The following is a 26,530-nucleotide window of genomic DNA, read 5'->3' on the forward strand; positions in this document are numbered from 1 at the left end:
CACTGAAACCTCCAAACTCAAATTCCAGCATTTCACTCTCTGAATAAGATTCACTCCTGTAACTTTCAAACTTCGGTAGCATATCACTACATTTCTGGCTTTTGATGTCATTTTCCCTTTCTCTCAATATGCTGCAGGGCTATTGGCTTCATTTTACTTCCTAGAATACTCCAAGTCCCATTCTGCCTCAGGGCTTTCGCACTTGCTATAACCACTTCCTGCTGCAGCTACTGCTGCTGCTAAGTCACTTCAGTCCTGTCTGACTCTGTGGGACCCCATAGACTCTTTCTCTCCTATTTTTCAACTTTGGCCCCTTCTCATCCTTCAAGTCTAGCACCAATGCCATGTGCTTAGAAATAACTTTTCTTACCCCCTTCTCTATGTCTTTCCCTCCCTGTTTTTCTGGAAGACTGCACTTTATTTCTTGGTGGCAATTATAATTTCCAATTATAGGTTTTTAAATTATTTTTAAAATTATATTTGAAAATTATAAAAAAATTTATTTTTATACAATTTGCAATTACTTGCTTGTTTCTCTGTCTTCCCACAAGACTGTAAGCTTCATGGAGAGAAACTTCCTGCTTGTCCATTAATGTGTATGTAGCAAGGAGCATCATCCCTAGTACACCCTAAGATCTCAAGTGAAAGTGAAGTCACTCAGTCGTGTCCGACTCTTTGTGACCCCATGGACTATAGCCCACCAGGTTCCTCTGTCCATGAGATTTCCCAAGTAACAATACTGGAATGGGTTGCCATTTCCTTCCAGGGGATTTTCCCAACCCAGGGATCGAACCCGGGGCTCGGGCATTGCAGGCAGACACTTTATCGTCTGAGCCACCAGGGAATCCCAAGATCTCAAGAGCTATTTGAATAAACAATGTGAGAATTATTTACCCAATGTCTTTCAGTGATACTTTTTCCAAACATCTCACTCTACATTTTACCTTAACCAAAACAAAAGATGTTCAAATCATGTATATCATGAATATGGTCTCAAAAATTCTGAAGAAAATTCTGTGGTAGGGAAGTATATAACTTAAAATATGCATATTATGGAAAATGCACAGAATATTCTAATCTATAGATAATAAAAGTATACATGTATATGCCCATCCATATATGCATATATGGATGCATAACTGTATGCATTTATACATAATGAATCTTCGTGTATATAGAAGGATGGGGGAAGGGTTGGGAGAGAAAAACTCAGGGCTGGGGAGGTGGTAAGATAAGACAGTAGATAATGAAAATGACCCCTAGCAATTTTTTTCTGTTGGAAGGAAAACTGCTTAAAAATGTATCAAGAATTTTAGTCTACTCTCTTCATTAGATGACTTCTTAAGGATGTTTTCCTAATTATAATCACACGTCATTGAAATGTGCTCTCATCAGGTAACTACTGATGAGATTACAAAACAAAACATTCACTCTCAAAAAATGTCCCGATTTAAACAATAAATTATATGGTCACCCTAGCTATAGCCCTCTTCTGAGAATGTTACCTATAAAACGCCAAACGCGAAGAAATACCAGACCGTGGGGAGAGGCGGGGGGTGGGGCGAAGGGCGGCTGTCGGGGAGGGTTTGTAGGACAGGCTTGCTCACTGCTTTCTTCACTCGATTCCTTTAAACCCTGTACTACCCTTGGCTCACCAGAAATTTCTCTGGCAAAGAATTTTATACTGAATGTGTTCAATTAACACATGTATGCGGTATTTGACATATTTCCATATTTGCTGACATTTGTGGCTTTACATTTGCAATCAATCATACTGGAGCGTTCATTTAACGTTCATCGTTTTTTTTTTTTTAAGTTTTCGACTTCTTTTTTATTTAAAAGCCCCGTTGCAACCACCAAATACCTGACTCAGCTCACAACTAGACACAGAGCATCAAATTTCCCAGCCCACTTAATTTGAAAGCCTGCCAAGATAGGTGAAAGACCTTATAAATATGTAAAACAGGAAGTTCAAATTACAGTCAAGTAAATCTCTAGTGATTGATGTTCTTTTCAAAACAATTTAAAAAAAAAACTAATAAAAAGCAGCACATTTTTGAGACATCCCCCCATCCAAGGCTTCACCCGAGTTCAGCCTGGACGATGTACTTTTAGTACTGTATTTATTTTGGATTTTTACCACTTCCTGGAGGCCTGGAGGAGCCACAGTGGGAGGATCCAAAAAAACTCAGTACCACAGCCATTTTGTTTGTAAGGCAGGCTGGTAGGATTCAATCAGTCAGCAAAGGTTTCTGAAACAATTTTTTAAGAAGGAGAAAAAAGTACGCATGTCTATTGTTTGTAACGTAGCCGCTAAAATCATTTTATTTGTGTTTTCTGCGCAAGAGGAAGTAGTAGTGCTAACCCATTCTAATTTTTTTTCAAGGAGTGAAAGCTCCCTGACCTGGAGACGACGTGAATTCGGTGCAAGGCTTCTCTGGGTACCTTTGGGATGTTCAATTAAAAAAAAATGTTTTGATGGGGACCATTTTTCACTGGCCACACTGGTATCCAAAGGAGACCACGACGTTGGTGAATGACAAGCTGCTTAAGAAAAGCGTGCTCGTCCTTAAAAAAACACACACATTGCAAGAAATAAAGAGTGTGGCTGGAGACATCAAAGGGGGCATCTTCCCGAGCTCGCGGGCAGTCGTGGGCTCTATTGTTTTGCAATGTCACTTGGTAGCGAGCTTCAGACTTTGTCGTTTGGGTGGCTGTGTTTTTAAAAGCCCAGTGTAAAATGGCACTCACACTGCATTTTTTTCCGAGCTGCAGGAGGCGGGGGGAGTGGGGGATAGTGCAGACTGTAGGGACGCTGGCCGCCCAGCCAATCAGAGCCCGCCTGCTTGCCATCGCAAAGTTGTTAACCCCAGAGTCTTCTGGCTGCCGCTGCCTCCTCTGCTTTTAATCTTCGTGGATATTTCTCCGATTTTTTTCCCAAACGCCCACAGATCCTGGGGAAGCCACCCCATGCAGCCACCGATAATGGAAGAAAGTCTGACTTTTTCTCTACCAGATATTTTAAAGATGTTGGAAGATCCATACGCTGCCTGGAGGCTGTTGTTTCTAGGGACACAAGTATCCAGCTTATATTGTTACAATTCTTTTTCCAGAACTGGCTTCTTCTTTGCCTCCACTAATGGTAAGTTTGTCATTTTACAACATTTATGCCATTACATCTTTGACTGAGCCGCCAGCTAAAAAAGGATTTTCATTGTGTTTCTTCTCACAAAACCAATCTTGGTGTTTTTCTTTAGCTTTGATCTCTGCACATTTCCACCTAATCTTATCTGGTTAATTTTTACCAAAAGAAAAAAAAATTTTAACCTCATGATTAAAGCAAAATATTTATAAATTATACTTTAATTACAATGAGCTAAAGGGAACTCAGCTATCTCAAGATGGACTTGTTTTGTGCCAGCAATGTTGGTAATGCCAAATATGTGCATATCCTCTTTATAAAAATTATGTATTACCTAATTTGTCCAGGACTAAATGATTAGCAGGCAAACTATAGATGTAGTTTGGTTTGGTGTGAAATGGGCCTATTGTAGTTTTCTTGATGGATTGCTTAGATACAAACTACAGAAAAGCTGCCCTTGGTAGAATGAAGGTGGAGATTGACATAACCGGGTTTATATTAAGTTATGGCTGTTACTAAATAGTGGATCTTTTATTTACTGATCAGATCTAAACTTGTATTCCATGTTAGTAGTTCTCTGAGGCTCCTCATTAGATAATCTTTGCAGATCTTGCTTGTTTTTCTCCAAAAAGGTACATTTGGGAGACATTTTGTAATTTTTGGCATTTTTCTAATTTTTTTTTTTTCTATTTGCACACGGTGGGAGATCTTTTTTGTTTTGCATTGATCTGTGTTGGTGGCGCTGTAGCTCTCCTCAACAATTTATGTCAGTTTCACTAAAAGAAAAAAGGAGGAAAAAAAAAAAGAGGTGGGGCCACATTTGATCTATTATCTTCTCTCTTTATTTCCTTAAAGAAAGTTTGATTTGGTCGAAGGAAATTATTCAGTTGTATTGTTTTAATGTTTTCTGTGAACTGTGAACTATGGGTGAGAAGAGACACGTCGTCATAACCCGTCCAGGGAGCAGCAGGCCAAGCATGCAGTTTGCAGTTGTGTTTGATCTGATCTGATCTGATCATCTCTAGATCACAATTTTTTTCAATAATAAGCTGTCTGTTTACCCTTTCTTTCCTCAGTAACATTTTGTATTTTTCTTCTATTACAATATCATCCATCCAACGTCTTTAATTTAACAAAATGTTTTGAGTTTTAGTTCACTGAATGTTGTAAAAGTTGAATTTCATTTTGAACCTAGGGATTTCTTAAATAACTATTCTAAGTTTCTCCTGGGGATTTTCTAGGAGTTTGACATATAATAATGCTTACATTGTTGTTTGTTTTATTTTGAAGTGATACTTCAGTTGAATTTATGTATATCCTTGAGCAAATATTTTAGATTGAGATAATTTTTTAAGAATATGGATACAACTGCTTTTAACTTTTAAAATATTGGTATTCATGTAGCTAAGTGCAGGTTAAATCTTTTCCATCTTTGTTCTTGTTAAGAGTTATCTGATTAGAGAATATAGGATTTTAGGCCCAAAGCCTCCTAAGAACAAAAATGTGTATTACGATATGATATAGTTTTTACTGGTCTCTGTGAAAATTTTAGATATTTATGAAGATAGTAAGTATGTCTTTAGTTGAAAAAGAACATAGGAAAAAAATCAACAATTGTACCGTAAAACAAATTATTTTGCTAAGTAAAACAAAAACAACTGAGATAGTATCCTAGACCACCTTTTCATATGATTGATAGATGATTTCTTTAGAGAGTAAACATTTTTGGAGTTATAAAGTATCTTTTTTTTCACTTTGAAATATGTAAGTGCTCATTTCACTAATCGTTAAAATTTTCAAGTAAAAGAATGTGTGAGAATGACTAGGAATAGTATTTCTGATTTTTGTGTCTCATATTTACTTATCAGTGTTGAATCCTTTCCTTGAACTTAAAAAATAATTATAAATGATGCCTATATTTTGTTTATACTCTGCTATAAAAATTTGAAAATATTCACTATAACATTTTATCTCATCGTAAAATTTCAATCTTCCCATCAAAATTGGTTTTGACATTATAGATTATTTATAGTGAAATACTGCAGGTGTAAATATATTCTGTAACCCTCTGATTGTGCTGGAGAGTTTAGTTCTCTGAAGTTAATCTACTGAATAAAATATGCTTCCCAATATGTTTATTGCTAAAATATTCTGTGATTCAGCTGGTGACTTTGTGCATAGAAGTTGTGAAAACTAAAAATATTTATCTAATGAAGCCCCCCTTTTAAAAACAAGCTGACTCTGTGGAGCCCATAATATGCAATGCTCTTTGTTCTCTTATAGCATCGACTATTACATCATTGATTATGAGTAACCATTATAGTTGCATCTTCACTTTTTAAAATCTTCCATAGATATTTATGGTAAAGATATTCTTCTATCTGTGAATCTTACATCACTAAATAAGGAGGTTTAAATCTGTGAGGCAAAAGCAGTTCATTGTTTTATATTATTCTCCATTTTTAAATCCACCTTGTGCTTCATTTTCACTCTTGATTCTTCAGACATTTCTTTATTGACAACATTTTGTAGGCATTTAGTTTATGGGTTTAGTGAGATTATGATTAGAATGATTATAATAAACTATGTTTTATCCTGAAAAATCTTATTTATTAAATGTAGTATGTAGGGAACTAACTCAGTTTTTCATAGTAGACAGTTGGTAGATCATGAACAATAAAGAATTTTTTTTGATCTTGAAATGTTATTTCAGTCAACAATTACACACTTATTTTTTTCTGGCACACCTTTTTATCAGAGACAGTAGTAAGTAGCAACATTGACTATGTTAAAATATAGTTACCATTTTTTCTCACCCTGCTTCGTCCCTCTGATGGAGGGGAGGGGTCAATGAGTATTGAAATGGCCAAAAACCAGTTTGCAGAAAGAAGAAATAAATGATGCCAAAGAAACAGAAGATCTGTAAATCAAATTCTAAACAATAAACCTCCTAAATATGAACTTGAAATTATGAGTTTGGTCAATAATGGAAATAAACTGAACATTTTATTAAGACTTAATGTAGTATACCCACATAATTTCCTAATTTATTCATTTGTATTCATTACTATTGTTAAAGATTGGGAAAATTTTCAGGTCAGCAAACCTATTAGGAAAAATGCAGTAACAAAGAGAAGAAACATTTACAGTGATATAAAGATGACATCATAAAATGCTGAAAACATTAGCCAGAACCAATCTAATATAACGTGGAATAAACTTTTTTAGGAGAAGAAAAATTAGCTAAAAATTTTGCTCTCTGAAAACCAAGTGGAAGACAGACTTGAAATTATATCTATTTCTAATTCCACCCTCTTTTTGTGTGTGCTTACCTCTTCTTTTTCTCAGACATATCATTACATGTTTTGCAAAGGAAAAGACAGGGAAAGACAAGAGATCAAATGGATGTTTGTGTTATGACTTTGTTTTTTATCTTTCTGAAACAATTCTCAAATGGAACTCTAAAGGGAAGGAAAACAAAGATAATGATTTCTTTAAGAAAAAGATGAAAGGAATGGCCTTTATACTTGATTTATTCAATATTTATTTCTACTTAGGGGTTTGTTTTACATTTTCCTCCTGTTATATGCTGCTATGCTAAAATGCTGGGATACAGTATTAAGACAAAAAGGCAAGGATTCCTGCCCTCAGGGAGTTTACAGTCCAATATGGTTCAACATTTTAAAAATTCTTAAATCTAAAATCTTAGATGTGGGAGGTCCCCATCTGAGAATAAGGGCGAAATAATATTTCTGGGGTAAAGCTTTTTTTTAAAAAAAAATAAATGTATATAGGGTTTAACAAGTGTCCTGTTCTTCTATTGAAGGACCATTATTTGGGACACATTGAAGGGAAAATAGCCTTCAGATTTTAGATATAGTCCTAATAGATGCTGTATAAGTAGATAGTTAGCTAATGCAAATTACTACTGCAAAGTGAAAACTAAAACATTAACTTCTTTGCTTGAGGAGAGGAGAGGATCATTCTGGTAGTAGGAATTTTGGGTGTGTCCTTGTGAGGTCCGTTTAATGGAAACTTTTTTTTTCTTTAATGTGTAAAGCCTCGTTTTGTACATTTTGCTCTCATTCTCATGAAATAAATGTCAGTGTCTATAACAATTGTGAAATGAAGCAGGGAAATATAATTTCCGTGTTAAAAAGGATTACATTAGAATGAAAACTTTTTTTTTTAATTGTCTGAAATAATTCCAAGGGTATTTACATGACAAACATTTTTATAATAACCATTTGTATTTTAATTTATGAAGGTAATATAATTAAACATGTAGTTAATGGTTAATTAGTGAAGCATATCAGATATGGAGCCAGGAAAGTAAGATTGCTGTTATATACAGATGAATTGAAAGGGAAGGAGCTGTTCATTAAGAATTCTCTGTGTGTGGTTTAAGATGACCTCCAGAAATGAAGTCAGCAAATTATTTTATCATACAGCCAATTAAAATATCATCTAAATGTATTATATCATATAGCTTGCTTTTGTACTAATATAGGATCCTGTGTAAAAAAAAATGAGGACACTTTATTTCAACTAAATTAATAATGGAGAGTCAAGCCATTTCTAGTCTGGTTCAATAGCTCAACAATATTATCAAGTTCCTTGGTAGTTTCCATTCTTTTACATTGCCATAATGTCAGCAATGCCTTTCCTCATAGTCCCAAGATGGCTGCTGTATCTCCAAGCATCATATCCTGATACTACAATTTCCAGAGTTTCTCTTAAGCATCTTCTTAGAAGGGAAAAAATTCTTTCCCAGAGGCCCACAGCAAACTCCCTCTTACAGTTCTTTGACCAGGTTTGTAGGAAATGCTCATACCTAAACCCTGTCTCTAGGGGATTGAAGTTACCCTAATTGGTTTAGCTAGGGAGGAGCTCCTAAAGAGGTGAATACCTGCCTAGTTTCCAGTGCTCAGTGTGGCTAGCTCCCATTTGCTTTGTGTAAACTTTAACTGCTTTGTAAAAACATTCTTCAATGATAAAACCTGTTTTCATAGAAACCAGACTGGTCACGGATGCTGCTAATTTAGAAAAATAAGCATTTAATGAGAGCTTTCTATGTTCCAGCCTTTAGGATAAATGCTGCCTGTATTTAATAGCTCCTTAAATCCTCAAACAAACTTTGGAGGTAGAATAATTATTATACCCATTTTATAAATGAGCAAACTAAGCTTAGAGAGGTTTGGCCCAGGTTACAGTAAATGAAAAAGCCAGAGTTTGAACCTGGGAAGTCTGAAATCAGAACCTGGACTTCTAACTGTCAACATTGGATATTTCTAAATTTATCTTCTGTAGATTGGCATATAGTAAATATTTATTTATTTACTTATCTGGTTGTGCAAGGTCCTAATTGTGGCATATAAGATTTAACTCCCTGACCAGGGATTCACTGGACCTCCTGCATTGGGAGCACAGAGTTTCAGCCAGTGGACCAGCAGGGAAGTCCCCAGATTGGCATATTTTAAATAAACTGTATGATATTCCTATTTAAATGAGTCCTCTAGTGAATAATTTATAAATCTAATAATCTTTTCTTGACATGAGCAGTGCTTACCTACTTTATCAGTTGTACACATCTGAATTTTTGTATGTCAGATTTGCTGAAGATACATGCACCATATATCATCTCTTCAGGAGCAGCTCAGAAATTCTTTTAGAAGTTACATTTCTAAAATAAAAAAAAAAAGAAGTTGCAATTCTATCAGGAAAAGAAAAAAAAAAGATCAGAGGGTAGAGATGCAGGAAAGCTTTGTTGAAGTGAGTAAATTCATGATTCATAACACTAGGTCAAAAGAGAATATTGGCTTCTATTTCATAACTTACAAGGTACATTTATGTACAAGATGTTTCCACCTTTTCCATCCTTGGGATATAGGGAAGTTTACCCCTCTGGGACATTTTTGGGGGATTCAATGTAGCCTAGATCAGTGGACCTCAGACTTGAGTGTGCACCACCTAACATACAGATAGCTGGGCCCACACCTTGAGTTCCTGGATCAGTGGGTCTGGGGTGGGCCCTAAGAAGTTGAAGCCTCCAGATGCTGCTGATGCTGCTGGTTGAAGGATCACACTTTGAGACTTTGCTTTAGAGAATCAGAGGGTACCTGCCATGGAAAATATTTTGGCTTTGGAATATGCTGAACTTTAAAGGATATAATTTAATAATTAGCAAATATATGAGTAAATACATGTACAGGATTGAATAGGTGGTCAGGATAGCCTCCTTGAGAGTAGAGCAATGACTTGAAGGAAGAATCATCTTATGTTTCAGCATGAGCATCACATTTGAGATTATTTTTCCAGCAACTCATATTTGTGTATTTTTAGCTTTTTTTTTTTTGAAAAAATAGTAATCCATAATTTACAAATTATTTTTAAAAGCAAGTAAAAATAGAACTGAGTTGTGCTCAGTAACAAGTTACATATGAAAAAGACTTCTGTATCTCATCATTTTGCTGGGTCTTCTCAAGATTTTATCCCACCACCCACTAACGCCCCACGTTCATTAAAAGGACATGGTTTTGATGAGACTGGGAAAAAGAGGCCATCATGCCAGTGACCTATATTTAGCTCTGAAACTTAGGCTACTGCCCCAATCCACTGGAAACTCTCCATCCTCCTAAGACAGAGGTCACAACCTCCAGCTGAAAAACACTCTCAAGTACCAAGGAGCCAAGAGTTTAATTGCTTCACTGCTTTGAGACTTAAAAAATTTAGTTCTGAAGCTTTTGCTCATTTTTCACTAAAGTATAAACTCCAAGAAACAAACCTCCAACATAAATCAGTAAAAAAAAAAAAAAAAAAAAAAATCAGTGAATTCAGTGTCCTTAGCATTCTCAGAAGCCTGAATAAACATTGAGTTATCCTTTCATCCTGTGGAGACCCCATCAAGAAGCTGGAATGAAGTACTCGAAGAGGCAGGTCTGGGCTGTTTTCATCCATATCATAAAACATCACTCAGCAGCTAGGTAATAACAGACTCAGGTCATTTAAAATGGTCTAAATCTGCCAGAACTGTGCTGTCCAGGATGGCAGTCACTAGCCATTTGTGGCTATGTAAATTTAAATTTGAATTAATTAAAATAAAACATTCAGTAGCTACACCTGGCTGTTGGTTACCATATTGGACAACTAATTTGTGGAACGCTTCTTAGTTGTTCAGGTTGCTGTAACAGAATACCATAAACTGGGTGGCTTACACACGACAGAAATTTATTTCTCACAGTTCTAGAAGCTAGGAAATCTAAGATCAAGTGAAAGTAAAAAGTGTTAGTAGCTCAGTCGTGTCTGACTCTTTGCAACCCCATGGACTGCAGCCCACCAGGTTCCTCTGTCCATGGAATTCTCCAGGCAAAAATACTGGAGTGTGTAGTCATTCCCTTCTCCGGGGGATCTTCCTGATTCAGGGATCAAACATAGGTCTCCGGCATTGTAGGTGGATTCTTTACCAAGATCAGGGAACCAGCAAATTCTGTGTCTAGTGCAGGCCCACTTCCTGGTTTGTAGCTGTGTCCCACACATGGATGGGGTAAGGGAGCTCTCTAGGATCTCTTTTACAAGGGTGCTAATCCCTTTCATGAGGGCTCCACCCTCATGACCCCCTCAAAACCCCACCTCCAAATACCATCACATCTGGGGCTAGGATTTCAGTGTATGGATTTGAAGGCTGGGGGATATAAACATTCAGTCTATAGCAGTGTCGATAATTGCAGAAAATTCTCTTGGAACTTCAGACCACAGTAGGCTCACACTGTGAACCAGTGCTTCTTAACTCTGTCTGCACTTCAGTTCAGTTCAGTTCAATCACTCAGTCATGTCCGACTCTTTGTGACCCCGTGAATTGCAGCTACTTAGCAGCAGCAGCAGGCCTCCCTGTCCATCACCAACTCCCGGAGTTCACCCAAACTCGTGTGCATCGAGTCAGTGACGTCATCCAGCCATCTCATCCTCTGTCTTCCCCTTCTCCTCCTGCCCTCAATCCCTTCCAGCATCAAGGTTTTTTCCAATGAGTCAACTTTTTGCATGAGGTGGCCAAAGTATTGGAGTTTCAGCCTCAGTATTAGTCCTTCCAATGAACACCCAGGACTGGTCTCCTTTAGGATGGACTGGTTGGATCTCCTTGCAGTCCAAGGGACTCTCAAGAGTCGTCTCCAACACCACAGTTCAAAAGCTTCAATTCTTCGGCGCTCAGCTTTCTCTATAGTCCAACTCTCACATCCATAAACGACCATTGGGAAAACCATAGCCTTGACTAGACGGACCTTTGTTGGCAAAATAATATCTCTGTTTTTTAATATGCTATCTAAGTTGGTTATAACTTTCCTTCTGAGGAGTAAGCATCTTTTAATTTCATGGCTGCAATCACCATCTGCAGTGATTTTGGAGCCCAAAAAAATAAAGTCTGACACTGTTTCCACTGTTTCCCCATTTATTTGCCATGAAGTGATGGGACCAGATGCCATGATCTTCGTTTTCTGAATGTTGAGCTTTAAGCCAACTTTTTCACTCTCCTCTTTTAGTTTCATCAAGAGGCTGCACTTAGAATCACCCCAAAACTTATAAATTAAATGCCTGTGCCCTATCCTCAGAGGTTCTAGCTGATTTCGGTGGAATCTGAGCATAAGTATTTTCTAAAAACTCTCCATGGGGTTCTAACATGCTGCTGGAGTTGAGGATTGCTGAGTGACCCTATGGAACAAAGCCACCACACCAGATACTGGGGCTACCAGTAGATAGTGTTGCTACTTCTCATCTCCGTCTTTCAAAAGCTACAGTCATCTAGGAAGGGAGGAAGGTTCAGACTGAAAGCATAGTTGGACAGTTAAACCAGTTCTGTCCACATGTGCTGACTGCCTGATGAATACCAGCTTCAGTTGGAAGACAAGCAGTCCAGCTGCCACTCTTCAATTATAAGTTACCTGGTGCCCTCAAGAGTAAGTCTTGTATATTGAAAGACTATTCTGAAATCAAGTTATTTAAAAATAATATGAAATGTATTGAAGTTACATACCCAAAGGTAGTTCTTCCTTATGTTTTTAAATTTACCTTACAAATCTTGCAAATTTTAGATATCATGGTCCTTTAAAACTTGGTCTCATTTATGGCATTATTTAATTAAAAACCTCCCAACTTTTTATATACATTTTACCTTTACTGCATCTGATTGCTTGCTTTGGTACTTTAGCAGGCATTTTCAAGAAGTTAAGAAGGTCTTATCCATCTCATAAATTTAACTTTTAAGTTTATTTATTTTTAAAATTTTGGCTACACTGTGTCTTGGTTGCAGCACATGGGGTTAGTTGCCTGTGGCATGTGGGATCCTAGTTCCCCAACCAGGCATCAAACCCAAGTCCCCTGCATTGGAAGGCAGATTCTCAACTGCTGGATCACTAGGGGAGCCCCTCATAGATTTAACTTTTAAATATGGTGATTCTTAAGTTCTCTTTAATGTCTCAATGCTGCATATAAGAAGGAATTCTATTTAAAAGTGTACTAAGCTGACCTCTTACTCCAAATGTTGTGAAACAACAATTACATAGATTTAAAAACATTTCTGTACTTATTCTAACTCTTTATGAAGTTAAAAGATTCTTACCTACTAAGAAAAGAGTTATGTCCTACCAAAAAATTAGAGTGTTGCCTTCTCCAGTTTATTTTTTTTATCTGCTGAAGTTTCTTGATGAGCACAGGTTTTGATTACAACACAATTAGATCCCTGTCTGAGACACTGTGACATAATGAACCTGTTTATGTTCACTGTATCAAAAAAAAAAGTTTTCTCAAAGCCTATTTTCCTGAGATATTATCATATCTTTACCTTTTTTTCAGTCAAGTTAGAATTGTTGGTCCCCACACAAGTGGCTACATCAATTGACAAGTATTTGGATTCTGCATTTCTTAATCTTTTAGAATATATATAACTGTCCTTGAGAGACCTTTGAACTTGGCAGAGTACTACAGTCCTTCACGTTATGCCTTGTAAGACAATCAGCTCTTGCAGATATTAACGGATAATTAATTGACACTGAATCTCTCTCTTGGCTTTTGTCTATGTGGTTCCAATTTCTAAGGCAATTCTTTTAACAGTTTTTTTTTTTAACTTCCAGATAGCTCACTGGAAGCCTCTCCATACACATTTCTGTTGGAGACATCACAGGAACATTTTAAATACACATTTCTTATGTTTTCATTGGGCATGCGGGATCTTAGTTCCCCAAATAGGGACTGAACCCGTGCCCCCTGCAGTGAGTGCAGAGTCTTAACCACTGGACGCCACTTCCCTACTGGGGAAGTCCCTAAATACCCAGCTTTGACGGATCTGAATTCCTCGATCAGCTCTTTGTTATGCCTATAACCTTCGGCCAGTTACTTAATTGTCCAGACACCCAGTTTCCTCTTCAGTGAATCAAAGTGATATTACCTACCCACCTGACTGCTATGAGATTTGCATTTAAAGCACCTAGAATAATGCCTGACACGACAAAGGCACTCAGTTCTTTTTTTCACAGATACCTCTGGTTTCAGGGATCAAAACTGGCCTTGCATTCTGTGATGGAAATTAAAACATTCACCTCACCCTGGTGTATAAAGTTGTTGCAGTATTAGAGAGGCTGTCATCATCCTCCCCATGTCCTTTATGAAGTCTATAAGTCAGTTAGTTGCTCCAAGAATTAAGGTTCCTCTGTTAACTGCTCTTCATTCGTTAAATCCTTATCGAGCTTCTGCTACTTTAAAACAACAACTATATTGGACAGAGCCTGAAAGGATTAAAGAGAGAACAGAAGTGAAGCATTTGGCGATTGGAGGAAACTTCATGAAGCAAGTACTTTTGACCAGATCTTGGAAGGTGGGTGGGCTTTCAACAGGTAGAAATTGGGAGGAGACATTCAAGTAAAGAAAGTAGTGAGAACACAGGCAAAGAGGAGAGAAAACGCCGGTGGCACTGGAGTACCAGCTGGAAGTCCAGTGTGGGCAGAGAGTAAGCTGTGATGTGCGGGGGCCAGAGCCTGGGGGGTGGGGGAAGGGGCCTCTGATGGTACCTTGGAACCAGCGCAGGGAGGACTTGGAATCCCAGGCTTGGGAATCAGGATGTTGGTCATTACCCATCAGACATCAGTTCAAAAACTTATAAGTGGCCTGGAAATGGTGATGGGATAAATAGGAAGGAACTACCTCTGTGTTAATAGACATCTGTTTACCCATTAGCCTGGTAGAGGAAAACTCCAGTGGTATAGATCTCTAACCAGATTACGTTTTGTTGGGAAGAGTGAAAAAGGTTGAAAGTTTGGGACAGTTTTGAGTGCAGTGTGGATGCTGGGCGGCAGGGGGCAGCATAAGGGCACTGAAGAGCTGAAAGAATGCATAAGGGATTTATTTGCTTGTTTACTATTTCTTGACAACTGTTGAGTTTATAAGGCTACTTCTATTGATAATAACTTAGTGTTCTTTTCCCCCAAATGAATAGAAATTTAAAGAGAAAAGAAGAAAAATAACAGGCCAGCTAGTGGCAGAACGACATTGCTGTTCATTTGAGAGCATAAACATAGGCAGTTGTCTATATATTATTTGGGCTTCCTTTGTATCTCAGCTGGTACAGAATCGCTGTATTATTTCCTTTCAAATCCATAAGAACTCAGAATTTTGTATAAAATATAAAAGTATACATTTTGGGACTTCCCTGGTGGTCCAGTGGCATTGATTCCGTGCTCCCAATGCAGGAGGCCTGGGTTTGAAGAATCTCTGGTCAGGGAGCTAGGTCCCACATGCTGCAAGTAAGACATGGTACAGCCAAATATATAATTTTTTTAAGTATACATTTCAATTGGAAACACGCCTTTATAAGACTCTTCAAGACTTTGCATTTTCTTGGAAGCACACTTGTTCAGCTATACTACATTAAAGGAACTAGTGAAACAGTGGGGAAAATCTGGAGAATAAAATTTGAGTTAAATAAGGAATATAAATTTAAATGTACATTCTATTTTACATGCCAAATATGTGGAATTTCAATTTTTGGATTTTCATGATTATACAAATTTTATTTTAAAAACTATTTTTTTTCTGTTATATCTTAAATTCAAGAATAACCACACTACACTTCATAAGATTTACCTGGCATAATTCACCTCATACTAACCTTTCTTAAAATTCTGATGGTTGGTGATATTAAGAATGGAAAATTGGAAGGACTTCCCCAGTGGGCCAGTGATTAAAATTCCGTGCTACCAGTGCAAGGGGCTTGGATTCCATCCCTGGTCAGGGAACTATGATCCCACATGCCATGTGGCATGGCCTCCCAAAAAATGGAAAATTGGAATTTCCAGGTAGATTCTTTCTCAGCTCTGGAATTTATCATTGCAAATGCTCCACTGCACTCAACAGAGAATCCCTCTCTCTCTCCAGTGTGTGAGGAAGATGGCATCACACTGCTTCACACACTGCGGGAGGAACATTCCCTCTCTGTTCCTCTGATCCTCTCATCGTCCGTCGCACGCGTTTAGGAGGTTGTGATCCCTGGGTAGGTCCTTCGTGGCTGCTCTTTGCTCCCTCAGCTCACCTTGTCATGTATGCTTCTTTCCATGTACAGCCACAACACCTTTTATCTGTCACCTTAATAGCCACAGAAATTAACAAAATTTTTTATTGGAGTACAATATAGTTGATTTACAATGTTGTGTTAATTTCTGGTGTAAAGCAAAGTGATTCCATTTTCATATATATATATATACATTATTTTTCAAATATTCTTTTCCATTATGGTTTATCATTGGATATTGAATATAGTTCTCTGTTTTACAGTGTATGTTGTTGTGTATCCATTCTAAATACAATAGTTTACATCTGCTAAACCCAAACTCTCATTTCATCCTTCTGCCAGCCCACTCCCCCTTGGCAATCACAAGTCTGTTCTCGATGTTTCTATTGCAAAAATAGGTTCATTTGTCGTATTTTAGATTCCACGTATAAGTGATAGCATATGGTATTTGTCTTTCTGACTGACTTAGTATGAGAATCTCTAGTTGCATCTATGTCATTGCAAATGGCATTTCATTCTTTTTTATGGCTGAGTAATACTCCATTGTATATACACACACCACATCTTCTTTATCCATTCACCTGCTGATGGGCATTTAGGTTGCTTCCACATCCTGGCTATTGTAGATAGTGTTGCTATGAACATAGGGTTACATGTGTACTTTTGATTGAGGCTTTTGTCTGGATATATGCCCAGGAATGGGATTTGGATCATATGGTAATACTATTTTTAGGTATTTGAGAAACCTCCATACTGTTCTCAAACAGTGGCTACACCAACGTACATTCCCACCAACAGTGTAGGAGGGTTCCCCTTTCTCTACATCCTCTTCAGCATGTGTTATTTATAGAGTTTTTAAATGAATAGCCACATAAATTGATGGCTGACTATTCCAGGATTGTTAAATACTGATTTCCAACTTTATTATGGAAAATCTGAAATGGTGAATAAACTTTTGGTTTAAGATAGTTAACCTGAAAATTAGTTCTTAAGTATCATGAAAAGAGATGAAAAGAAACTACTTTGTGAAGTAAATTTATGACACATTTACTGTATATTTTATTAAAATCATTTGTAAATCTGAAAATAAAATGGCATAAAATTATTTTAAATGTTCCTTTCAAAACAGGACATTCCAGAATACACACACAAGACATACCACCCTATTTGCTTTTATAGGAATTAAGTTCATTAAGGGCAATAGCATTCTTTTCTTTTGTATCTCCCATGGTTCATAATACAATGCTTGCACAGAGATGGGGTCCAATAAATGAAACAATGTCAGAAAAACTTATACTATGTAAAGCCTATTTTTTTTTCATTTTGATTATAGTTGCTTTACAATGTTGCATTAGTTTCTGCTGTACAGCAAAGTGAGTCACTTATACATACACATGTTGTTGTTCAGTCACCCAGTCGTGTCCAGTTTGTGACTCCACAGACGCCAGATTCCCTCTCCCTCACTGTCTCCCGGAGTTTGCCCAAGTTCATGTTCATTGCATCAGTGATGCCATCCAGCCATCTCATCTGCTGATGCCCTCTTCTCCTTCTGCCCCTCCTTTTTATTTTTTTAAATCCCTCTTTTTAGGATTGCCTTCCCATTTAGGTCACGACAGAGCACTGAGTAGAGGTCCCTGTGATATACAGCACGTTCTCATTAGTTATCCGTTTTATACATAGTGTGATATGTCAATTCCAATTTCCCAATTCATCCCACACATAACCTTTTTTTTTAAATCTTTTAAAAAATTATTTATTTATTTCTTTGGCTACCCTGGGTCTTTAGCTGCAGCATATGGGATCTAGTTCCCTGACCAGGGATTGAAAACCAAGACCCAGGGGTTCTTCTTGTCACTATTTGGTATTTTCTCTCAGTGCTTGGATAATAATACTGTGTTATTTTCTTAGCTTATTACATAGAAATTGTCTGCACTTTTCCGGTGAGAATATTAGACTAGTTGCAGATTTTTTATTTTGTTGTTCAGTCGCTCTGTGGTGTCTCTTTGCGACCCCTTGGACTGCAGGACAGCAGGCTTCCCTGTCCTTCACTTTCTCCTTAAGTTTGCTGGAATTCAGGTCCATTGAGTTGGTGATGCCGTCCAACCATCTCATACTCTGTTGCCCCCTTCTCCTCCAGCCCTCAATCTTTCCTAGCATCAGGGTCTTTGCCAATGAGTCAGCTCTTCGCATCAGGTGACCAAAGTATTGGAGTTTCAGCTGCAGCATCAGTCTTTCCAGTGAACAATCAGGGTTGATTTCATTTAGGATTGAACTGGTTTGACCTTGGTGTCCAAGGGACTCAATATTCTTCTCCAGCACCACAGTTCAAAAACATCAATTCTTTTGCACTCAGCCTTTTTTATGGTCCAACTCTCACATCATGGTCCAACTCTCACATCTGCACATGACTACTGGAAAAACTATAGCTTTCACTATATGGATCTTTGTAGGCAAAGTGATGTCTCTGCTTTTTAATATCCTGTCTAGATTGGACATAGTTCTTCCAAGGAGCAAGTGTCTTAATTTCATGGCTGCAGTCACTGTCCGCAGTGATTTTGGAGCTCAAGAAAATAAAGTCTATCACTTTTTCCATTTCCCCCCCATCTATTTGCCATGAAGTGATGGGACTGGATACCGTGATCTTACTTTTATGAATGTTCCATTTTAAGTCAGCTTTTTCACCCTCTTCTTTCACCTTCATCAAGAGGCTCTTTAGTTCCTCTTTACTTTCTGCCGTTAGAATGGTGTCGTCTGCATGTCTGAGGTTGTTGATATTTCTCCCTGCAATCTTGATTCCAGCTTGAGCTTCATCCAGCCCAGCATTTCGCATGATGTATTCTGCATAGAAGTTAAATAAGCAGGGTGATAATTTCCAGTCTCGACTTACTCCTTTCCTGATTTGGAACCAGTCTGTTGTTCCATGTCCTGTTCTAACTGTTGCTTCTTGACCTACATACAGGTTTCTGAGAAGCAGGTCAGGTGGTCTGGTATTCCCATCTCTTTAAGAAGTTTGTTGTGATCCACACAGTCTTTGATTACCAGACTTAATTATTTTGACCATTTCTGCTTTAGCTTTTGTTTCAGTTTGTATCTTTTTTAATATTAATTATGAACCTTTATTTTTTGGTTTTAATATTTCAGTTTTTATATTTGTATGCTATGTGGATTTCTCAGCTCACATTTGCATATACAGTGCAAGACTAGGGCTTCCCAGGTGGCTCATTGCTAAAGAACCTGCCTGCCAATGTAGATGTGGGTTTGATTCCTGGGTTGGGAGATCCCCTGGAAAAGGAAATAGCAACCCACTCCAGTATTCTTGCCTGGAAAATCCCATGGACAGGCTACAGTCCATGGGGTGGCAAAGAGTCGGTTACAGCTTAGCAACTATACTAAAAACAATGGCAAGACTATTTACACTGCTAAGTTGCTTCCGTCATGTCCGACTCTGTGCAGCCCCATACACAGCAGCCCACCAGGCTCCCCTGTCCCTGGGGTTCTCCAGGCAAGGACACTGGAGTGGGTTGCCATTTCCTTCTCCAATGCATGAAAGGGAAGAGTGAAAGTGAAGTTGCTCAGTCGTGTTCGACTGTCAGTGACCCAGTCCAAAATGGACTGCAGCCCACCAGCCTCCTGCATCCGTGGGATTTTCCAGGCAAGAGGACTGGAGTGGGGTGCCATCGCCTCCTCCGACTACTTATACTAAGCATCCTTTTTGCTTAATCATCAATTATCACTAATCACAGTATAACATAATATAACTGGGTCTTAGTTGCAGCACACAGGATCTTTAGTTAGCATAGAAACTCTTTTTCTATGGCACGTGGGATCTAGTTCCCCAACTAGGAATTGAACCCAGGCACCCTGCATTGGGAATGTGGAGTCTTAGCCACTGGACCGCCAGGGAAATCCCACAGTATAACATCTTGACCCACTCACTGAAATTATTCCCTGTAAGGCATATCTTCTAGGACTTTATTTGCTCTCAGTCTTCTCAAGGGCCTTCTATACTATGTAAATATATAGTCAGGAAACACTGAAGACATCATTTCCTAAAAATCTCGTACCTCTAATTTTCTTTTGTTAGTTTTTTCAATTTAGAAAATTTCATGTATCCTCAATTTTTTCCTACCAACTATAGAAATGGGGAGATAATCGTCAGATTTGAGAGTTGGAAGTGTTGGAAGGGATCATTAAGTCTTAGTCCTTTTCAAAGTTGAAAATACTGAGGTCCAGGGAGATTAAAATCAAGATCACACAGCTAGTTGGTGGCAAAGCCAGGATTAGAACCTCCAGCTTCTAAATTAAAATGCTCATAAGTAACTATGTAATACACATGAGACAGCTTAGCATGAATTATTTTTGTAATTCATCAATGATGATTATAAAAATGTAACATAGCTTAAAAACTTCTTTGCTTTTAAAAGTAACCTTAAAAACTCACATAATAGATGCAATATTATCATAAAATTAGACTGTTTTCTCTATATTTACAATTGTTTTGTTATTCCCATGAAGAGTTAAGAAAGACCACTATACAGAATAAAAAAAAATAATGCTGAGGAACCATTGTTTTTCAAGGACAACATGAAAGTTTAGTTATTTGAAGCGGGGGCGAGGGCGAGCACAGATTATGAAACAACCCAAGAAAATAAAGGCAAAGAGAATTCTGTAAAGATGGAAGAAGGGTAGGCAGATGCTGGAGAACCACGCAAAAGTGTCCCTAAAAGCCTGATGTGAAGAAGCGTGTGAGGAAAAATATTCAAGAAGGAGCACTCTTTTATTCAGATAGTATTTCTTTCTTTTTAAGATTTGGGTTTTGTATGTTTTTGTTCAACAGAAAGGAGGACTGAACAGATAGGATAAACCCAGTGTAGTGTTTAGGTTAAAATGAAGGTAATCAGGACCTCCGTCACCCTACTTGGGCAACCAATTTTCCACCCTCACCTGGAAACTGTTTCTTAATCTTTAAGAAGAATACTCAGACTTTTTGATGAAATAATAACCAACACTTTTTGAAATCTCACCATAAGGAGAGGCATTGGAGCCATCTTGTAAGATTTTATAAGGATTCAGTGAGATTATGCTTCCCTGGTGGCTCAGTGGTAAAGAATCTGCCTGTCAAGCAGGAGATAGGGGTTTGATCCCTGGGTCAGGAAGATCTGGGGAGATCTTGACTGGGAAACTCCATGGACAGAGCGGTCTGGTGGGCTATAGTGCATGGGGTCGCGAAAGAGTGGAGCATGAATAGGGCCTAACAACAAGAACAAGGGAGAGCATACAGGTGAAGCACCCTGGCCAAGGCAAGACGTCTGTAACTGTGGTAGTGTGGCTTATTTATCTATTCACGACAATACCTGGAGGTATGTATTATCTCAGTATTAGAGGTAGAAGTTAAAATTTTATTCAGGTTCACAGAGCTAGGAAAGAGCAGAATTGAGATTCAAACCCAAATCATGTCTGACTCTGGAGCCAGCACTTTTAACCGCTTTATTACATTCTTTTAACAATTTTTCTTAAAGTTCCTGCTTATCAGAAAATAATTCAAACTTACCATACATTTCCTAAAATTTTATATTGTGCTAGACACACTCTCTAAATAATTGAAGAAATATGGCAAGATAAATTAAAAGGGGTGAAAGAAAAAGGCTACTGAAAATAGGTAAAATGGGTGAATTTTGGTGTTGCCTTAAATATTTCCTTTTTAAGGAAGTGCTTAAAGGGCCTTAGACTAGGAATGAAATCTTCTGTGATCAACTGCATGATTTGAACAGCTGAGGGATCTTCTATATCAGTGGGAGCAAATATATGTATGCCCTTCCTGACCACTAGGGTGAAGTTGAAATAATATAGTCTTCCCTTGTATATTTGTGTGGGAAATTTAAAAAAAATACTTTGCAACTATCAGGTTTCTTTTTTTAAACCATACTATGTTTGTTCTTCATATTGGCCTAAGAGGGAGGAGAAAAAGTATTCTTTAGACCAAGCATGTCATATCACTCAGTCATGTCTGACTGTGGCTCTGTCCATTAATTCTCCAGGTGAGAATGCTGGAGTGGGTTGCCATTTCCTCCTCCAGGAAATCTTCCCCATCCACAGATCGAACCCAAGTCTCTTTCGTCTCCTGCACTGGCAGGTGGATTCTTTACTACTGTGCCACCTGGGAAGCCAGACTAAGCATAAGAGATGCTTAAGGCCCCATGATGAAATCATTTCTGTAAATTTATGCTGCTGGTAAAAGGTAGGCCTGAGATTAGCATCTGGATCTCTCAACCTGGAAGCCAGTGTTCCCTCCAGTGGTTAATGCTGTATCTCACTGTGCTCTGTTGCTACTTTGAATGCAAAATGTTATTTATCATTGGACTCTCTTTTTACACAAAGCACTCACCCTGAGAGAAACGGTAGCAACCTGTACAGAGAGGCCCTGACCCCCTGGAGAGCTTGCTTGACCAGATTTGGAGATTAAGCCATCACTGGGCAACAGCCTGGTGAATCAGTTGTCAGTTGGGGGTGGGGGAGGGGTGGGTACTGTAGAGCTCCTTGTAGATTTCAACATAAGAAAGGAAACTCCTACACAGAAACAAAACAGAAAGATTCTAGAAGATGGGTGTAATAGTTTACATAGATTATTTTATATATATATCTTGGTCTCTGGTTTCATTTGAGGATTTCTTAGTTTTGTTTTTTTAGCCAAGAGTGTTGAAACCTTTACAATCAGTGTTACGTTTTATACTGTGTACAAAAATAAAGCTCAGAAAAGTAAAATGATCTATTAACAGGAAGAGAATAAAAAATATCCTTTTTAAAAAAATAGCTCATGTGTAATGAGCATGACTTTTGTGTCAGGTCCATGCTAAATTCTTTGCTAATGATTTCATTGAATCAATGTAACAACCTAGGTGATACATTGTGTTAGGAGTCCCATTTTATGGGTGAAGAAACTGCAGTTCCAAGAGCTTAAGTTAGAGTAAAAAAACATCTCTGAAGGTCATGGACAGGGAGGCCTGGCGTGCTGGGATTCATGAGGTGGCAAAGAGTCGGACAGGACTGAGCGACTGAACTAAACTGAACTGAATCAAAGTTCCATATGTCCTTTTTAGTAGAGAAACTTTTAGAAAGAAATGTAGCTAAGCATTTCAGTTAATTTAGTATTAAACACCAAATACATTGCCAAAGTATAGCAACCTGCACAATTCTAGTGCCTGTCTTACTTGCACTGTTTTTAGCAGGATAAAAATCTTAAGAAGTGGTAATACAGATACATTTTTACATTTATAAGAACTTTATGCTTTTTCAAAGTTCATGTCAGACTTCCTAAGTAATTAAATAACTTGATCAGAAAAAAAACTTCTATTTCCTTGAATTGCCTAGGTTAGAATTTCCCAAGGTGTGCGTTTTCTTTTAATGCTGTTTTCAAAGTTTTATTTTATTTTTGGCTGCGCTGAGTCTTTGTTACTGCACACGGGTTTTCTCCAGTTGCATCGAGCAGGGGCTACTCTAGTTGTGCACTGGCTTCTCATGGTGGCGGCTTCTCTTGCGGAGTATGGGCTCTGGGATGCATGGGCTCTGAGTGTGGTATGCAGGCCTAGTTGCTCCGTGGTATGTAGGATCTTCCCAGACCAGGGATCACACCCATGTCCTCTTCATTGGCAGGTGGATTCTTATCAACTGAGCCACCGGGAAGTCCCAAGGTGTACTTTTATAAAACAAAAGGTAGTAATTGATAGTACATGGTAAAGGGTTGCAAGGTGAGATAACTTTGGAAAATACTGTTCTAAGCATCAGTATTTCTGCAAGACTTCTTTGAGCCTGTACATTGTGAGCCTCTATGTATTTTAAAGAGGCAGTTATTTCCCTGACTTACTGGTTTTATATGGAACTCTCATCTCAGAACATAACTTCTCAGATTAGTGCTTTAAGGAACATACTTCTGAAAAACACTAAGCTAACATCTGGGAAGAATATTGAATGAAGTGGGACTATCTCAAATTATATTGAGAAGTGAGGATTACAAGATAATGGACAATATTATTCCAATGTTATAAAACAAGAAAGTGGAAGACAAAGCCATGAAAGACTGGAAGGAATAAAAACGCCAAAAAAGTTAACAGGCTTTATTAATAAATCTATTAAAGTCAAAATATGTGTCCAAATATATGTGCTACCACAGTATCCTTGAGTTGTTTATGGCTGATCAGTCTAGTGTTGCTGCTGCTGCTGCTGCTAAGTCACTTCAGTCGTGTCCGACTCTGTGCGACCCCATAGACGGCAGCCCACCAGGCTCCCCCGTCCCTGGGATTCTCCAGGCAAGACGAGTGGGTTGCCATTTCCTTCTCTAATGCACGAAAGTGAAAAGTTAAAGTGAAGTCGCTCAGTCGTGTCCGACCCTCAGCGACCCCATGGACTGCAGCCTACCAGGCTTCTCCATCCATGGGATTTTCCAGACAAGAGTCCTGGAGTGGGGTGCCATGGCCTTCTCCAAGTCTAGTGTTAGGCAAGCCTAATCGGAATAAATTTTAAGATCTAGATGTGGTGTGTATACCTTGGTCAGTAACTCACTTAAGTCCAGTTGGTCTTTTGTTTATTAGTTTCTGCAGTTTTAAAGATGGAAGATATGGTTTACTTCCTCTTGTTACCAGGATTTTGTGAAGACTGGAGACATAATGCAATTAATTTTCTGCTAATGTATAACATGGGAGGTGCTGATGATGTGTCCCAGAACCTGATTTTTTTTTTGCCCTCCAGGCGCTCTCTCTCCTGTGAGCAAGTACGTAGAAAAGTCTCACAAGAAGGCACTTCAAAACTTGACCTGGCTTGACTTGCCTGGTGAATGATTAACATGTTTCAGGCACCACTCAGCCTGTGACTCCTACAGTTGTCTCGGCTCACCAGAGTGAATTTCCTGCCCACGCTGTCTGATAGAAATCAGGGTTGCTCTGTCTCCAAGGACCTCCTCATCCTTTTGGTTTCTCCTCACTGATCCCCCTCCTTGAATGGTCACCTGGCTTCTTCCCACCTCCTTTGGTCTCCTTCCTCCACTGTCTCTCGGTCGTCGGTGTTCCCTGGGGCTCCCGTCCGCAGCCCCTTCTCCTTGCTCCATGAATCATTCTTCACACCTGTCACCTCACTCCTCAGCTTTGAAATCACTCACTTTCCCTTCCTTTCTCTGGATGCGCCAGGGTGCTTGTCGAAGCAATTGACACAATGTCACTCAATGTATGGTAAGGAAGAATGCATCCAGTGAAAGTAAAATGTTTATTTCACTAATGTTTCAGGGGACTATATTAATAGAAGTAATTTCCTTTCTTGGATCATGGGAGCAATGAGAATTCACACAGTATCTCTCTTGAATGTCCTCGTCCCTGTCCATCCTTCTTTGTCTACTACCCACTGGTAACTTTCACTTAATGTTTCAGCACAAATTTCTACTTCATGAGCAGTTTTTTCTCGTTTCTCTAAGTTTCATCCCTTCACCCCTCATGTACCATTTATACTATTACTGATCACACTCAACTAGTATGTTTTATGGGCTCAAGACTGTAAGGCACAGAGGTTCCTGTGTTTCCCTTTCCCCTCCCTCTCATTTTTATCCTTCTGCCCTTTACAAACTTGGACCCACACCCAGGCTACAGACAGTGTCTGTCAGTAAGTGCCAGTCATTGGATTCAATAACATAACAATAAATTATCAAAATCTAGTTTAGAGAAATACTACCAAAATTTTTTAGTATATGTGGTTTAATTTTTTCAAATTTTCTAATTTTCTATGATGGACTTCTATTCTTCTAGAAAATTAATATATATGACATTCTTCTCTTAAGTACTAAATTACTATTTAAGTTCCAGATGGTTTCCTATTTATGCCTCCTGCCACTGATGGCTCAGACAGTAAAGAATCTGCCTACAATGCAGGAATCCAGGTTCAATCCCTGGACTGGGAAATCTCCCTGGAGAAGAAAATGGCAACCCACTCCAGTATTCTTGCCTGGAGAATTCCATGGACATAGGAGTCTGGCAGGCTACAGTCCACGGGGTCGAAAAGAGCTGGACACGACTAGGCAACTAACACACACAATGGCCACCCTCCCAGCTTCATCTAGTGGTGTCCTCGTTAAAATGCTGCCATAGAGGACTCCTCAGCTGCGCACCTAGGATGGTGAAGGAAAGATTGGACTTAGGGGACCTGGGATGGTGGTCTAAATTTTGGCAAAATCCTTGCTGTGCTAGGAATAGTTTTTCTATAAATTTAGGATTTTATGTTACACACTAAGATGTATCATATTTCATTGTCTTTTTTTTTCCTAACCCCAGTAGAAATGCTGAAACCATTCTGTGGATTTGGTAAAATTCTAATTCATTCTCAGACAGACTTGTTTGGTTTTAGTCATGTATATTGGAGACACAGTTAAACTGAAATAATTTTGAGTCTGTCCTGCTGTAGTTTGCTAGGGTTAATAATTTGCCTTTTATTCTTTTAAGACATAGGCAGACTGTTTCTGGATGTATTCTGAACTATCCTATTTTCTACAAGACATTGTTCTTAAATATTATATAGAGAATTTCATGCATAAATCAATTCTGTAGAGAAATCAGCCATTCAGATATTGTTCCTGTGACAAGCTATTAAAAATGCTGCTGTTTAATTGCAACATTTGCTTTCCAACATGCAGCACATCATAAAAGGCTTCTCTTTTTTATTTTCCTAAATGTTATGTTGGAAAAATTACTTGATGCCATTTCTTTATATAGCTTATTATGAAATAAAAAGAAAGGGAAGGAAAATGATTATTGCAGGTGAAAATGTTTTTAGTCCTTTGGCACAGTGCTCTCAATTAAAGCACT

At 38.3% G+C, this 26,530-nt stretch overlaps 1 protein-coding gene across 2 annotated transcripts in view; it reads left to right on the top strand.

Annotated features, from left to right (window-relative positions):
- The first annotated feature begins 3,045 nt into the window (after positions 1 to 3,045).
- Positions 3,046 to 26,530, top strand: part of EPC1 (enhancer of polycomb homolog 1) — a 96,634-nt gene continuing 73,149 nt past the window's right edge. The window contains exon 1 of one of the 2 annotated variants that reach the window (XM_068986874.1): positions 3,046 to 3,142. In XM_068986874.1, the coding sequence (XP_068842975.1) occupies positions 3,140 to 3,142 (3 nt within the window). In that variant the 5' untranslated portion in view covers positions 3,046 to 3,139. Of the gene's footprint in view, positions 3,143 to 3,396; positions 3,430 to 26,530 lie in introns of those variants that run through there. The other variant, XM_068986873.1, reaches the window with a different exon arrangement.

This window comes from Capricornis sumatraensis, chromosome 15 (genome assembly GCF_032405125.1).
Source record: "Capricornis sumatraensis isolate serow.1 chromosome 15, serow.2, whole genome shotgun sequence".
NCBI lineage: Eukaryota > Metazoa > Chordata > Mammalia > Artiodactyla > Bovidae > Capricornis > Capricornis sumatraensis.